General features: G+C 29.1%; 3 protein-coding genes across 3 annotated transcripts; all 3 read left to right on the top strand.

Annotated features, from left to right (window-relative positions):
• The first annotated feature begins 593 nt into the window (after positions 1-593).
• Positions 594-8,865, top strand: LOC126678571 (aspartic proteinase nepenthesin-1-like). Its single transcript, XM_050373465.1, has 2 exons — positions 594-795; positions 7,655-8,865. Exons 1-2 carry the CDS (start codon positions 594-596, stop codon positions 8,863-8,865), a joined length of 1,413 nt encoding a protein of 470 aa, XP_050229422.1.
• Positions 8,866-9,658: 793 nt separating this feature from the next.
• Positions 9,659-11,157, top strand: LOC126678839 (tetraspanin-11-like). Its single transcript, XM_050373748.2, has 2 exons — positions 9,659-10,260; positions 10,704-11,157. The coding sequence occupies exons 1-2, from the start codon at positions 9,667-9,669 to the stop codon at positions 11,010-11,012; spliced, it is 903 nt and encodes a 300-aa protein (XP_050229705.1). The 5' UTR covers positions 9,659-9,666; the 3' UTR covers positions 11,013-11,157.
• Positions 11,158-13,552: 2,395 nt separating this feature from the next.
• Positions 13,553-16,165, top strand: LOC126678073 (tubby-like F-box protein 2). The gene is made up of 5 exons (XM_050372943.2): positions 13,553-13,777; positions 14,163-14,562; positions 14,637-14,724; positions 15,084-15,213; positions 15,291-16,165. Exons 2-5 carry the CDS (start codon positions 14,209-14,211, stop codon positions 15,961-15,963), a joined length of 1,245 nt encoding a protein of 414 aa, XP_050228900.1. The 5' UTR covers positions 13,553-13,777; positions 14,163-14,208; the 3' UTR covers positions 15,964-16,165.
• Positions 16,166-16,330: the final 165 nt, after the last annotated feature.

Below are 16,330 nucleotides of genomic sequence, written 5' to 3'. Positions count from 1 at the left end.
AACATTACTTGATCTTGTCGCCAGAGTGTTATGGATGTATTCTATATTTAGTTGATTCTAGGAGAAGAAGAATCACCAATTATCTTAGTGGTCAGATTATTATTTAATAATTATTTAGTAGTATTATATTTTTTATTTAGTATTAGAATGTTTCCTAGTTATATTCTAATTAGGAGTCTTCTTATATTTTCTAGTTCCATTAGGAGTCTTGCTACTCAAGACTAGTTGTATTATAAATAGCTGTTTCACCTTATTAATAAAAACAACCAAAAAATTATAAACAACTAAGAGAGGCAACTCTCTCTAACGAATTCCTGGGATAGATAGCTCTCTGTTTGAGCTCCAACAATCACCATAGCTCGAAACCGTAAAAATCAAGAACAGTACACCCTTCAAACGAAGGTCATCGTCCTGTGACACGATCCTTATCATCTAGTCCTATCAATTTGGTATCATAGCCAATTGTCATGGGGAATACAAATTCAATGGAACAACTGCTAGAGATTGTGCGGAAAATCGCAGCAGATCATGCAGTTTTATCCGCCCGTTTTCATTCTCTCAACAACAGGGAGAGATGATGAATGAGAAAAAGAATGCAGAGGACAACAACAATTACATCCCAAATACCAAAAGCTCTGAAAATTCATCAGGTCATGAGAAAAAAAGTGGGGCTGTCTGCGATATATAAAGATGGAATTTCCCACCTACAACGGCAAGGAAGACCCTTTCGGATGGCTTACCTGTTGCGAGCAGTTTTTTGTTCACCAGAATACTCCATAAGAAGAATGGATCAGGGTAGCTTTGTTTCATCTAACAGGAGCTGCGCAGTTATGGTTTGTGCATTTAGAGAAGACAAAAACCATACTTGACATGGGATGAATTCAAGAAATTTAGCAATATGCGGTTTAGTCCGCCAGTTCGAAGTAATCCAGTAAAGATGTGACAAGATCTTTATCATCTAGTCCTAACACGGAGATTTTATGAAATCAATTATTCCATTGACCCAATGCTAATCAACAACCAATGTTGCGGTTCCATTTTAAAATTCAAATACTCTCTCTGTTTTATAATAGTTGTCGCATTTGATAAAATGTTTTGGTCCATAATATTTGTCACTTTATAATGTCAAGAAAGTATTAATTGCTATTTTTCATATTTGCCCCCATTAATTTATTGAAATAATACAATAAACAAATAAAAATGTAGTTATAAATGTAAATAAGTTTCAATATAAGGTTAATTTAGAAAAAGTGTTTATAAATCAAGACATGTTAATTATTTTTTTGGTTCTTGTGTTCATGTCAAATGCGACAAATATTAGTGGATTTATGCGAGAAATATTTATAGGGTTAATTCACTAACTTTACTAATATTTATAGGGTTAATTCACTAAATATTAGTGGATTGTCGCGTAAATCCACTAATAAACCCCTATAAATCCACTAACAAATAAAGGGTTAATTCCATACAAAATCACTAACTTTACATGTTTTTTCATTTTAAGCACGTCCTTTAAAAAATGTCACATAAAATCACCACCTTTTATTTTTTTTCAAATCTATCATCGATGAGTAAAATTCGATGTCTTTTTTCTCCCAAATAAATATTTTAATCTGACTAATGCCCTATTAACACATAAAATACATTCTTCTTACTCTTTTCTTGTTGATTCCGGTTGTCGAGTCAACAAAGATACACCGAATTTTCACATCCGTGATAGATTTGCAAAAAAATGAAAGGTGGTGATTCTATTTGACACTTTATAAAGGACATGATTAAAATGAAAAAAGTGTAAAGATGGTGATTTTATATGAAATTAACCCAATGAATTGAAGTAATTGCAAGTAGACCCTATATTAAATAAGAGTATGACAAGAAAAGTAAGAAAAAATTTACAAAATCTTTAAACGATGATTGTTTTTTTTAAACTGTGTAATAAAGGTAAAGTGGACAACACTATTGGGACGGATGGAGTAACTAAATTCTAATGAATAGTGATAAAAATATATTCTATCAGGATAAAATAATATAATAATAATTTTTTTATTACTAAATGATATTTCATCCGTTTCAAAATAATAGTTCACTTTTCCCTTTTTACACAGTTTAAAAAAATTAATACTCTAACTTTTTACAATTTTATCTTCAGTTTTCTTATCATAATTTTATTAATTGTGATAACTAATTTACTTTTAGGCTAATAATATTAAATGATAAACTTTAAATAGGGATAATATAGAAAAATCAACATCCGAAATTGTGATTTATTAGGAATATTGATAACTATTTAGAGAAAAAAATAGTGGAATATTGTTTTAAAACGGAGAAAGTAGAATTTTACTTGTTGTATTGTTATAGGTATATGCATTGAAAAAGGATATATTAGTCTTCTATATAGTCATTAATTATAATATTAATGGTCTATATATCTGGATAGATTCTATCCTTTTATCTTTAGTGAATTTTTATTTCTTCCTGATACTTTTAAACGGCTAACATATTAAGTTTTCATCCAAGCGGTCTATTTTTTATATAAATAAAATTGTAAAGAAAATTAATAAGATTAATTTATTAATTATATTGTGTTGTACTCTTTTATTTGTAAAAAATGATTCTATATTTTACATTTTCTTAAAATGGATACATGAAGAGAACACAAAATATATATATCTATATACTTATATAATTGAGAGGACCAACGGAGCTCTCTCATTGATTCTCACCAAATAGAGCATTCTCATAGTCTCAACTTTTATTAAAATACTTATTCTAATTTAATTATTTTAAATAAATTGTTATCATGAATTTTAATTAATATTATAGTATATATAGATAAGTATTCAATAGTTGAGTTGTTGAGAAAGTGATAAGTTTCAGGTTAAACACAATTCATCATATTTCGATCTATATAAACTCTACCGATGTACTTCTAATTTACATGAATAACAATTTCATTCAGCAATTCTATTCCAGCTACTCGTGTGATTGATATCCTAAGAAGGAATACTATATTTTTTGCAGCAAAACTTATATATACAGAGGTAACTTATATACTGTGAACAATTAATATTATTTTATTCATTATGAGTCCTCGCAATGATGGATGAAATACATATCCAGTTATATATATATTCTATTATGGTGTAGACTAATTCAAATCTAAGTCCTTTACTAGAGAGCATGCATTTTTTAGTTAATTTCCTTTAGCATCAGATTAGTAAATATACGTGCGCATTATTAGAAAACCTTCATTAGTTGAACAAAATTAAGATTAGAGACTATATGGATGATTATTTTAAAATTGGCAGGTAGGGGAGTATGATAGGAGCTAATTAACGATTTATTAAATTAATTATATTTTACGATGAGACTCATAATTTTAGCTAATTTAAAGTGTTGCATCCCAATTATAAATTAATAAATTACTTTAGTTATTGTTATAGAGACTTAAAGATAAGATACTTTAAAATCAAAATTGATTTCATTCCACTCATATTTCTTAAAATTTAATTTTATCTAATATATTTTACGATGAGACTCATAATTTTAGCTAATTTAAAGTGTTGCATCCCAATTATAAATTAATAAATTACTTTAGTTATGTTTATAGGGACTTAAAGATATGATACTTTAAAATCAAAATTGATTTCATTCCACTCATATTTCTTAAAAATTAATTTTTTCTAATTACTATAATATTCATTGTAATCATATCAGTTTATATTGATAGATACAGGGTGCTTTATTTCCAAATTATAAAAAATTAAATATCAATCTTGAAAGTCATTCGAAAAATAGTTATAGTTTTTTAAAATTTCATTATAAAATTATATATAATGTAAAAAAACCCTCAATATATTAATACTAAAATATATGCTCTATTTAGGAGTATTAAAATTTATTATTACTATTTATTCATAGGAAAAATAGTATTGGAATTCGTCACTATAAAGCATTCTAATAAAAAGGAATATAAATATGCAATGCCCATGTAATAATTAAACGTGTTTTCTAATAGCAAATGAACAATGATTTTTATATTATCATCGTAAGAGAATCAAACTGCATAAGAAAATTTCATAAATAGCGTAAATTATTGATTATTATGGTACCTGGTCTATATTTATTACGAGAAGTAGCATTATGCACAAAACCCTTATACAAAAAATTAATAAGAATGTAAAATGAAAAAATATATTTTATAGATAATCATACACTTTAAAACAATTTATTATAAAAATTATTAGAATATAATGTTATTTTATTTAATATTATTAGTTTACATACTATTCATTATTATTATTTTGGCATTCTATTAATATTTTTAATAAAAATATTACTGGCTATATAGAATTTGAAATTGATTTCGCGTAAATGCAGGAGTCTACGACTAGTAGGATAATAAGAGATTAGCTTATCAACTAATTCCTGAGCACACAGATCAAATGAAATATTAGAGCTTACCATATGCGTGATTATTAAGTTAGGAGTGAAGTGCATAGTACATGGCATGAGCTATTAATTAAGCCAATAGCTATATTATGCACACATAACTTTTCTAATACAAATTTCAATCTTTCGTTTATCAATAAATTAGATAAATATTCTTTTTCAAACCTTGACATCTCGTTTCTTACCTTAGACTCTACCATTAAAAGTAGGGTAGAGATTTTTTGCACTCCACCAATGATAAGTGCACTCCACTTTTAGTTGAAAATGACTTTATTATCTTCTAACTATCATTTATTTTCTTTTCTTTTTTTAAAAGGACCATTTATTTTCCATCATTTAATATTTTATAGTGTTCCCCTTAATCAATATCATAACATAATATTTATTACACAAATAAAAAAACACAACTACATTTTAACATGAAAATCAATTCTAAATTTAAATTATTAATAATACAAGTAGCTCAGAAAAATTATTGAATTATTATATACATATTAATGAATATAGTCTCTTAAAATATATTTTTAATTATACATCCTATCATATTATTATAATATATTTAGTAAGTATTATATTAATAAATATTTATCTTTTCTTTACAATATATCAAAATACGAATGAGTATTGTAGTGTTAATATCTTTTCTATTTTACCAAGTGCAATAGCAAATAATATTATTAAATACATATGGTTTAAATATTTATATTATTAAATTTGGATATATATATATATATATATATATATATATATATATATATATATATATATAATATAATATAATAAAATACAATTCTATAAGATTATAGACACAATTCTATAAAAAATAATAAATTATATATTTTATAAGATATTATTAACATTATCATTTAATTTAAAATTTATCTATAATTATATATAAATATATGAGGGAAACAAAATTTAATTTCGTATGAAAATTAAAATTATAAATATTTATGAAAAGAAATATTAAAATATATTTCATGATGTCGTGTAAATAATCTACAAATATAAGTATTGTAATAAAAATATTGCAATTGAATATTATTTTAAAACAAATAAAAATAATACTTTAGAATAATTATTTAAATAAAATTATGTAAAATCAAATAATTTTAAAGAAACAGTAACCAATATTAAAGAGGGGACAAATATGAATTATAATATATTAGAAAATAAAGGACACTTAGTTAAGGATATTATAGTCATTTGTTAATTTCAAAAATAAAAGTGGAGTGTAGTTATTAATTTGTGGAGTGCAAAAATCCCCACCCTTAAAAGTACTCACACTAAAATTTCTTGTATACCATATAAGATAATATATTAATTATTGGAAAATTATTGACCTTCATATACTTTTATATTCGAGTCTTTGTTTCTGTTTGTGGAATTCTAGCCGGAGTTAATAAATTTTAATAAGGAAATTTTAGTATTTTAGGAGTAGATTGTGACTCAATAGTGATATATTGTTGTAGTTAAATGTTTTAATGAAAACAAAGGAGATGCCTGAGGTGTTTGACGAAATGTTTTAACTGAAGTTTAAAAATGATTGATAAATTTTATAATGTTTTAAATAAGATAACATTTTAAAAATATGTGTTTCTCACACGTGAGTAGAAATAGGAATATAGGTAATTTGACAGCTCATATGGTATAAATGCTGGAAAACAGAATATTAAGATTGTGGAATTAATTTTTTTCACAAACGTTTCCCCTTCCCAATTATTAAAAAAAGAATATGGATAATTTCAAATGAAATGGCAAAGTTACGAGTTTCTTTTTTGATAATATTTATGATACTCTTATGAAAATAGTATAGTAAAATACGAAAACATATAAAATTATGATAGCAATAAAATAATATTATGATACAGATAAGATAACGGAGTAAATAATGACTTTTAAATATGAGAGTAAAAAGCATAAAATTGAGAAAAACGTGAGATAATTTTTTTTAACTTTTTCGTATTAAGGTAAAAAACGAAAATATTTCTTTTTTAGATAAATATGCAACCTTCCCTTTAAAATTATATAACTTTTAGCTTTTCATATTTACAATTTATAAATAGTAATTTTAACTATTTACCAAAAATAATTATTAATATTAATTAATTAGAAAAATATTAAATTGTTTGAAAAAAAACACTTTATATTAAATTACTCAAAAACATCAATTTTTAAATTAATACTTTTCAAGTTCCATAACCATTAAACTTTATAAGTTCCAACTTTTAATATTTTAGAACTTATAAATATTATTATTAAGTAATAAAAAAATATTTTACGAAACAATAAATTAATTTGCAATAAAAATTATCATCTGACAATTTATAGTTAATTCAGTTATCAAAATATTAAGGGTTAATTACATATAAAATCACCACCTTTACACGAATTTTTAAAAATAACACGACCTTTAAAACGTGTTAATTCAGGGCATCACCTTTTATTTCTTTTCAAAAACAACATGCGCACGTTTTTAGATAAAATTTTGCTGACTTGGACATCAGATGGGAGTGCCACGTGTCACGCCACGTCAGCAAAAATGCTACTAAAATGTGCCCATGTTGTTTTTGAAAAGAAATGAAAGGTGGTGCCCTGAATTGCCACGTTTTAAAGGTCGTGTTATTTTTTACAATTTCGTATAAAAGTGGTGATTTTATATGTAATTAACCCAAATATTAACCATGTTTATTTTAATTTGGAGTTCAAAATTATTATACGTATAGTATAATCTATAGATATAAGAATAGATGGATATAGATATAAGATGAATCAAATCAAAACATGAAAAAAGAGTTGAAATAAAAAAAATAGATAATGGTTAATTAAGTATGGATCGGAACATCGAATCAGAACATAAAATTAACCTAGCTTCACAAATATCATATGAACAAAAGACATGAAAAAAAAAAGGATGCTACTTAAATTAGGAAGACGGGCGCATGACATGTATATCTATATCTATATATATCTATATCTATATCTATATATATGTATTTCTAGGAGGCATACATACACCACACTTTCTATAATAATCCTAAGAGTTATACCTCAATTGAATTTCCAAACATGACTTTTGTTTCCTTGTTTGTCACAACACTTTTTGTGTTTCCTTTTTTTCTCACAACCATCTCAGCTACCTTGAATTTCACTCCCCAATCCGCTTCAAATTAAATACTTAAATTTCCTGTATATCACATAGGAAAATTTCTTAATGATTCAAAATCATTATCTTTAACTAGAATTTGGCAAAAAAATAAACAAAAACTACGATACAAAAGTTTTTGGACGCCGGCACCTTCTAAAGCTGATCTGCCTCTTCTTGTTGCAGTAGCCACCGGCGAATACGTCGTTGAATTGACAATTGGATCGCAGATTGCACATTTGCTATTAGACACCGGATCGGCACTTGTTTGGTGGCAGTGCTCACCATGCCATTCTTGCTTTCAACAACAAGATCTAATGTACCGATCAGGATATTCAAAATCATTTCAGCCCATAACATGTGCGTCAAGTTTTTGTGTTGCAAATACCGCTTTTCGCAGTATGTGCTTATTAGAAACGGACCGCTGTGGATATCTAATGAAATATGTAAATGGATGTATATCCATGGGTATTCTAGCCACTGAAAAAGTTTCAGGTGGAAATGGTAAGTTATCTCATAGCATAACCTTTGGATGTGGGAATACTAATATTGGCAGTGATGATGGCTTCATGGGTTATTTTAGCGGGATATTAGGATTCCAACATAACAACTTTTCATTTCCAAACCAGATAGGAGCTAGCAAATTTTCTTTTTGTTTTGTTAGTGCTGAGTCAAAATTTGATGGAAGTTATGAAAAGGAGTCGGGTAGTGCCCCTTTGTACCTCTACGAATTTCCAACTCTTAACAAAAGTAGTACATTTGTTGTGAACATAGAAGAGTTAGATACAGAAGGTCATCACTTTGTGGATTTCAGGGGCATAAAAATCGATGGTATGATGATTCCCATCGATCCTAAGTATTGGAAAAGAGCGGAAGGTAAATACGGTGTGACTGTGGACAGCGGAACAGTAGGTACAAACTTTCCAAAGGCTGTGTACGATGAGGTCCGCAAATGGTTCATAATGAGTGTGGCGGATGATATGACACCATTTGCATCATACGACTCGGACACCTGTTTCTATTCACCGTTCAGCACCCCTGTGGATTACATTCCAACGGTGTCTTTGTGCCTAGGAAGCAATGATAGAGAGCTTCAACTTAGACCAGAGAATATTATGGTTTCAAGGGGAAACGATACGTATTGCTTTGCGTTTAGTCATTTTGAGTATCAAGACGTAACTCTCTTAGGCAGTCATCAACTGCAGAAAACAAGGTTGTCTTATGATATATTGGGAAGGATAATCAAATTCACTCCAGATGACTGTTAATAAAATCTCTCTCTTTTTCAAATCTGTTTTAATCCTTCAGACTTGCTCTTGCACACCTATTTTTAGGGTAATTGATTCTAGGGGTCACTGTACTTTTCAAGAATTGCAAAATGGTGACCGAACTTCAAAACGTAATAAAATGGTTACTAATCTTTTAAATATGTGATTTTGGGAGGTTTTTAAGTGTTTTACGGTCAAATTATACATATGTAGTAATCAAATTTTGATTATTTATGACAAATAATACCTTATATTTCATATATACACACAATCAACAAAAAATCGACTCGAAATATTTTCCTTCAGTGACCAAAAATCCTTCTATCTTAACATTACCAAATAGTATAGTAACTAAAATGTTACGTTTTAAAGTTCGGTCACCATTTTGCAATTTTTGAAAAGTACAGTAACCTCTAAAATCAATTACCCCTATTTTTAAGATAATTAACTTGCAACACTATTAAAAAAAGTAACTTTTAACTACCAAAATTTACTGAGTATCCCCGTGTAATTTACATATAAAATAAAAGGGTCTATAAACTTCCTTATTAATAATAAGATGATGAGCTGTGTATTATTCGTCAAAGAAAAAAAAACAAGTAGTGTACTCCAAAAAGTATTGCTATTAAAATTTGAGAGTTTTAGTTAGAGCTTAACAAATCCTAATAATTAACCCAATAATATCCCTAGTTGTAAGCATAATACTAATTTCTCATCAACAAGGATACCAATATAGCATTTTAATTCCCGTTAGGTTTAGGAGAAGGACACAAAAATCGCAATATATATATATATATATATATGCTGGTTTTTTGTTTTGATTTCATGTCTCAAAAACAGCCAGATTATAACATTAATGAATTGATGGTTTCAAGCAATAATTTGAGTAGAAAGGCGGCTATTATTAGTTTCATCAACCACTTGTGTTTGTTGTTAGGATTAGCAGCGTTGTTATCATGGCTATACTTCGGCCAGCGCGTGGGGTCTTGGAGAAGAGCTCTCCATACGAACCCCCTCGTAGACCTCGGAATTTTATCGCTGGCTGTATGGCTGTTCAAGCAGATGATGTGCTGGTTTTATCCGAGTCGCAAAACAAAGATAACCAATTTGATTTCTCTGGCCATGCTTCAAATCCTCATTGTGATCATCCTAGCCATGGGTTATGCAATGGTGGTCACCCATAAGGGAGACGGAAGGGCGGTTTCTGGAAGAGTCTACAAAGAGTATGATTATTGGGATTTTTCAAAGGAACTGATAAGATATACAGGGGGATTTTTATTGCAGTATCCTATGATTGAAGCGGTCGTAGATTTGGGAGTTTGCCCTAGATTTGGAGAGCAATTCAATCATCTTAGTGAGTTGGATTTTTACAATACCAATTTGACTCCGTTACAGGTTTGATTTTTATAATTTCTCTACTTCTATTATTTGTATTTACTGCTATTTTTTAGGGTTATTCCTACTATATAAGCATTTTTTTACAATTTAAGCACATATTACCATTTGTCTCAAATATTAACACAGCCTTTTAAATATTTTTATTTATTAGCCTATATCTAATTTTACGGTATTGATGTTAAAGTTGTGAGTTTCTCTCTATGATGTTAGAGTTTGAAAATTTATACTTGTGATTCTAGGATTGTAAACTTATGGCCGTGATGTTAGGGTTAGCTGTGATTCTAACGACCGAAAACAAGTATTAGGCTAAAATTTAGAAATATTTGAAAGGTTGTGCTAATATTTGAGTCAGATAGTAATATGTGTTTAAATTGTAAAAAACACTAAAAATTGTCCTATTTGGTAGAAATAACTCTATTTTTTATTTTAACTTTTTGCAGTCAGGTTGCTGTAAACCACCCAGTTATTGTTCTCACCAATTTAAAAATGCAACAATTTGGAAAACAAATCACAACCCCAAATATGTGAGAGAACTAGATTGTAAAAGTTGGCACGAAGTTATCTACTGTTGGTATTGCTATTCCTGCTTGGGTGCAATACTTTTCAATCTCAAGACTGAATGGAGACATATGGTTTTTACCAATATACTTCTCCTTCTATCACTACTCAGTTTCTACTCACTACGGCGTTTTTATTATTCCTATTCTCATAAATTTCCTTTTGTTATTCCTTCTAAAATCTCTGTTTAAACATTTAATTTAATTTTAATTTTTTTTCTTTTTCATTTTAATAATCTTTTTTCTGTTTTAATCTTCTAGAGGAAACTAGTTTTGCATTACGTGCTACGCACGAGGCTCGTAATGCGACTCGTCAATTTATTATATAAATTTACTATAATTATATACATTTATTTTTTTAATATTTAATATTAAACAATTAGAGTTTTTGTTAAAATTAAACAAAATATTTTAATTTATTAATTTGAAATTAACTGATGAGATGATTATCAAAGTTCATCATTGACCAACCGGAAGTAATCACAAACAACACATGCTTATGGCGAGCATTATGTGGAGATCGCAATAACAGTGTTCTTTACATTAATTCAAATAAAGAGCAATGTTGGAAATGCTCCACACAATGCACACCACCGGGAGACTACAATATCACCATGGAGGACGTCCTCGGAAGATCTGGAGTGGAGGAAGCGACAGTTGATAGTTTTCGGGGTGGGATAGATGGCTGCGAGGGAACTCCGATCAGAGCGAAAAGATCAGGTTTTAACGAACCCAGACTGTTGAGTTCATAAATCCAATCGACGAACAATGGTTGTATATGTATTTTTTTCAAGTGCCATGTCATCAAACACTAACGGCGTTAAAAAGATTTGACGGAATGAGCTTTTTTATTATTTAATTAAACTTAATTAAACTAATACTCCCTCCGTCCCATTTAAGAAGGGACATATCCCATTTTTATTTGTCCCACTTAAGAAGGTCATATCTTGTTTTTTGTGCCAATTTATATGAATTTTCCTTTTTTACCCCCTTTTCTCTTTCCATAATTAATGACTATTAGTGTATACCCAAAATACAACAGTATCATAAATAGGGGTAAAATAAGAAAACACTATAATAATCAATGCTTTCTTAATATATGTGAAAAAGTCATTTGTCCCTTCTTAAACGGGACGGAGGGAGTATTTTTTATTAATTATTTATAAATAATATATTAAGAAAATTCATTTGAATTTAAGTAAATTAATTTTGCGGACTCAATGAGGCGAGGTTGAAGAAGGCGGATGTGAAATTTTATAACATAATAATATTTATTTGTATTAAATAGAAAGATATTACTAAGTTTTAAAATTTTGGAGGATAATTTTTTTTATTTTAAATATAACATTAAGCATTATTTTGAATATATGTTAAAATATAAAAAATATTAACGACGAAGAAGACGATCTTTTTTTCAAATAAACAAAAAAAATCCAAATTAAAAATCATTGGTAAATTTTTTTCCTCTTGATTTTGTTTTAATTTTAAAATCAAATCTTTTGAGAAATTGAGTTTATATATTCACCAAAATCATATAATTGAACAATTAATGAATTATTTTATTTATAAGGAGTAAAGTTTCTATATTTTATTTAATAAATATATTGTATATTTACATTAGTTGTATCTAAAAACAAATCAGTTAATATAAATTATAAATTTATCAGTTAATTTAATATTGTGCAATAAAAAAATTCAGTAATAAATGTTTTTTATTGGCAAACATTAATATATGTTACACTTAGTATTTTGCTAATTTTTTATGCTAAAAATAGCATAAAAATAACATATAATAAAAATGCTCTTGTAAATAAACTTTAATATTATGAGGTTAATTTGGATTGAAGTGATAGGAACAAGGACATTATCAATATTGTTTTATTAGACATATATAGTGTTAAATAATTGAAGATGATAATAGAAATATGCACAAAACGACATCGTGTTTGGTGGTGGTTTTGGCCTTCTGGGATAATCAAAGTGACATCGTTTTATTTAACAAAAAAAGTGACATCATTTATACATCCTTTAACGGCATTTTTTTTCCAGCTAGGATGATTTCAGATAGTCAGATAGATTAAGCTGAAAACTAGTGGTTAATATATTTTACAATGGTCAAATTAATATTAAATCAAATTAATATTAAATCAAATTAATAAAATTTAAAAAGTATAATATATATAGTAGATTTTTTTCTTCAAAGAATATATATAGTAGATGAACTATAATTATTATCTTTTTTTTTTTGAATAATGAACTATAATTATTAATATTATATAACATGCAGATATTAGTACGTTATATAAAATCAACTGAAAAATTTATAATTTAAATATTAATATTATAAAATAGATAATAAAAATAAAAATTAATATGTAATAAAAATATTACATCATCCAAACATTCCAACTATATGAAAACCAACGAATTATAATTCAAATGGTATATAGCAAATTCTCAAAGTCATGAGTTTGATTTCTTCCATAAGCGCTCTCCCTCTCTAATTATCAAAAAAAAAATATGAAAATATTTTAGTGTACACATTTTAATTAAATATTTTATCTTACCTAAATAAATTTATTTATTTTTTCCAGACTTGGTTATATTAATTTTCATTTCAAAAAAATAACTTATATTAACTGAGTGGTGAAATATACATAAATAAATAAAAAATATAAATATAAGAAAAAAGTGGGCTGGATCCGATTTAAGGGAGCAAATATCGGGTCCTAATTAAAGTTTTGATCTAAGCAGCTTGTCCTTTTCTTTTCTTTTGTTTTGGGGGTGGTGGCCGTGGTTGGTAGTGGTGCAGGTGTCAATGGCGGTGCGCGTGGTGGAGACGGTCATAGTTATTTCCGGCAATATCCACTTTTTTTCATTACTATGATCTCTCCATTTATGGGTTCTTATCATTGATCTCTGAGATTGCAAGATTCTTGCTTTTTGTTGTACTTCAGGTTAGTTTTTTTTTATGTTTAAAATTAATTGAATTTTTTATTCTGGGTTAGTATTAATTCAATGATTTTTATAGAAAATCGAACCTTTTACTGGGTTGGATTCAACTTTTATAGGATGAGATCTTGTTGATTCAATGTTGCAATGTGTATGTTTTTTTTTCTAGATGGGTTTTGATGATAATGGATAAAGCTATAATTTTAATTTAAAAGTTAAATTCTTTAAATAATAATGGATAAAGGTATAATCTTGGGCTGTTTTTCAAGAATCTATGATCTGTAGGTTCTGATTGCTTATATTTTTATGCATTTGCTATGGAACTATAACCCTAGATTTACTTGTTTATAGGTTATTTTGATTTGTTGTTTTTGCATTATGTGATTGTAGTTGAATATTGGAGAGAAAGGGATTAGCATGCTCCTTTGACTTAGGAATGTCCCTCAAAAGCATTGTGCGTGAGCTGAGGGAGATGAAAGATGGGATTGGAAACATTTCTAGACGAGGCGTTGAGGGGAAGCATTGGCGTGGGCGGACAAGGTCGCATATTGCACCTGATGAAACAACGCCTGATTTTGATCTAATAATACAAGGCCAGTGGGCGAATTTACCGCCTGAATTGCTCTTGGATATTGTTAGGAGGGTCGAGGAGAGTGAGACATCTTGGCCTGCTCGTGCTGTTGTTGTTTCCTGTGCTTTGGTTTGTAGGTCGTGGAGGGAAGTTACAAAGGAAATTGTTAAAACTCCTGAGCAGTGTGGGAGACTGACATTTCCTATCTCATTGAAGCAGGTACTACTTTTTGGCTTCTCTTTTCTTCTGCTCATTTACTTATGATTCTGATCATATTTTGTTGGTACTTCTAGCCTGGCCCTCGTGAATCTCCCATCCAATGCTTTATTAGAAGAGATGCTGCAACTTCAACATATCTCTTGTACTACGGTCTAGTGCCTTGTGAGTCAACCTGCTATCTCATTCTTACTTTTTTTTATTGGTGGCACATTTTGGCTTGCAAAACGAAAAAAAGTTACCTTTTTTTAATATGAAGCAAAAAAGGTAACCAAGATGCACATTTGATCATTTTTCTGCTTTTTAATGTTCTCCTATATGCTGATTTTAGTAAGAACTTAGAACAGAATCATCTTAAAATTGCCATTCGGTCTGATATTTGGGAATTCAAACTACTTGTTAAAAACACTTGTTTCTGAGTTATAGATTGAACTGATTAGAGAGCTCCATCTAATGCATGTTGACTAGGCATTCCAGCAGTTACTAGTTTTCTTCCCAATTAACATTTTTTAATGGATTGACAGCTGAGAGCGAGAGTGAAAAATTGCTTCTGGCTGCAAGAAAGATAAGAAGAACAACATGTACGGATTTCGTTATATCCTTGGTTTCAGATAATTTTTCACGAGCCAGTAACACATATGTTGGTAAACTGAGGTAAGTTTTGGACATCATAATTAATCAGTCTTGCCAAATTTATTTTTTATGTTTAAAGCAACTTTTGCTTTTTCCAGGTCTAATTTCTTAGGAACCAAGTTCACTGTATTTGATAGCCAACCCACATATGAAATGCAAATGCAACCAGCTAGCCGTACACATCGCAGATTCCATTCTAGGCAGGTGTCTCCAAAATTACCTGCGTATAATTACAGTATAGGCAACATCACCTATGAGCTCAATGTTCTCCGCACAAGAGGACCACGAAGAATGCATTGTGTCATGCACTCGATTCCTATCTCTTCCATTGAGGAGGGAGGTACTGCCCCAACACCAACATCATTCCCAGAGACTTTCGATGATCGAGTATCTCTATCATCAGGTTCAAAAGGAAAGGAATCCGGCTTTGATTCTATTTCTGCAAGCCCCTCTGAGACGCCTGTGATTGTCCATGCGACTGTAGAGCCCCTTATTCTAAAAAACAAAGCTCCTAGATGGCATGAACAGCTTCAGTGCTGGTGTCTAAATTTCAGGGGGCGTGTTACTGTCGCATCTGTTAAGAATTTCCAACTCGTTGCAGCTGTTGGCGCATCACACAACGTGCCAGCTGCGGAACAAGAGAAGGTGATCTTACAGTTTGGAAAAATTGGGAAAGATATTTTCACCATGGATTATTGCTACCCACTTTCTGCCTTCCAAGCTTTTGCAATCTGTCTGAGCAGTTTTGATACCAAACCAGCCTGTGAATGATCAAGAAACCACTACCATGGTTTGCTGATGGACTGTTTTGTTTCAATTTTGGAATACTGTAATTTACAGCTATTGGAAGGTGATCTTAGCTGTGTAATCCCATTCCCTACCATATTTGGTCATGGAATTTGACTTGTTTTTTTTGTTGATGTATCATCTTAACACTAATGTAATTCAAAGAAAAATCAGTGTGTTGTATCTATATGATTGTGTTGTATTTCCCAGTCGAAGTATCGTTGAAAAAGGCGACATGTAGATCACTCAACTAAGAAGTAAGGGTGTGCATTAGATTTGAACCGAGTGTAGATCACTTGACTAGGAACTAAGGGGTGTGCATTATTATTGAACTAAAATTTGAATTTCTTTT

Source organism: Mercurialis annua, linkage group LG4 (genome assembly GCF_937616625.2).
Source record: "Mercurialis annua linkage group LG4, ddMerAnnu1.2, whole genome shotgun sequence".
Taxonomy (NCBI): Eukaryota; Viridiplantae; Streptophyta; class Magnoliopsida; order Malpighiales; family Euphorbiaceae; genus Mercurialis; species Mercurialis annua.
Note: the sequence above shows the minus strand (reverse complement) of the source record. Positions and strands in the feature narration are given on the sequence as shown.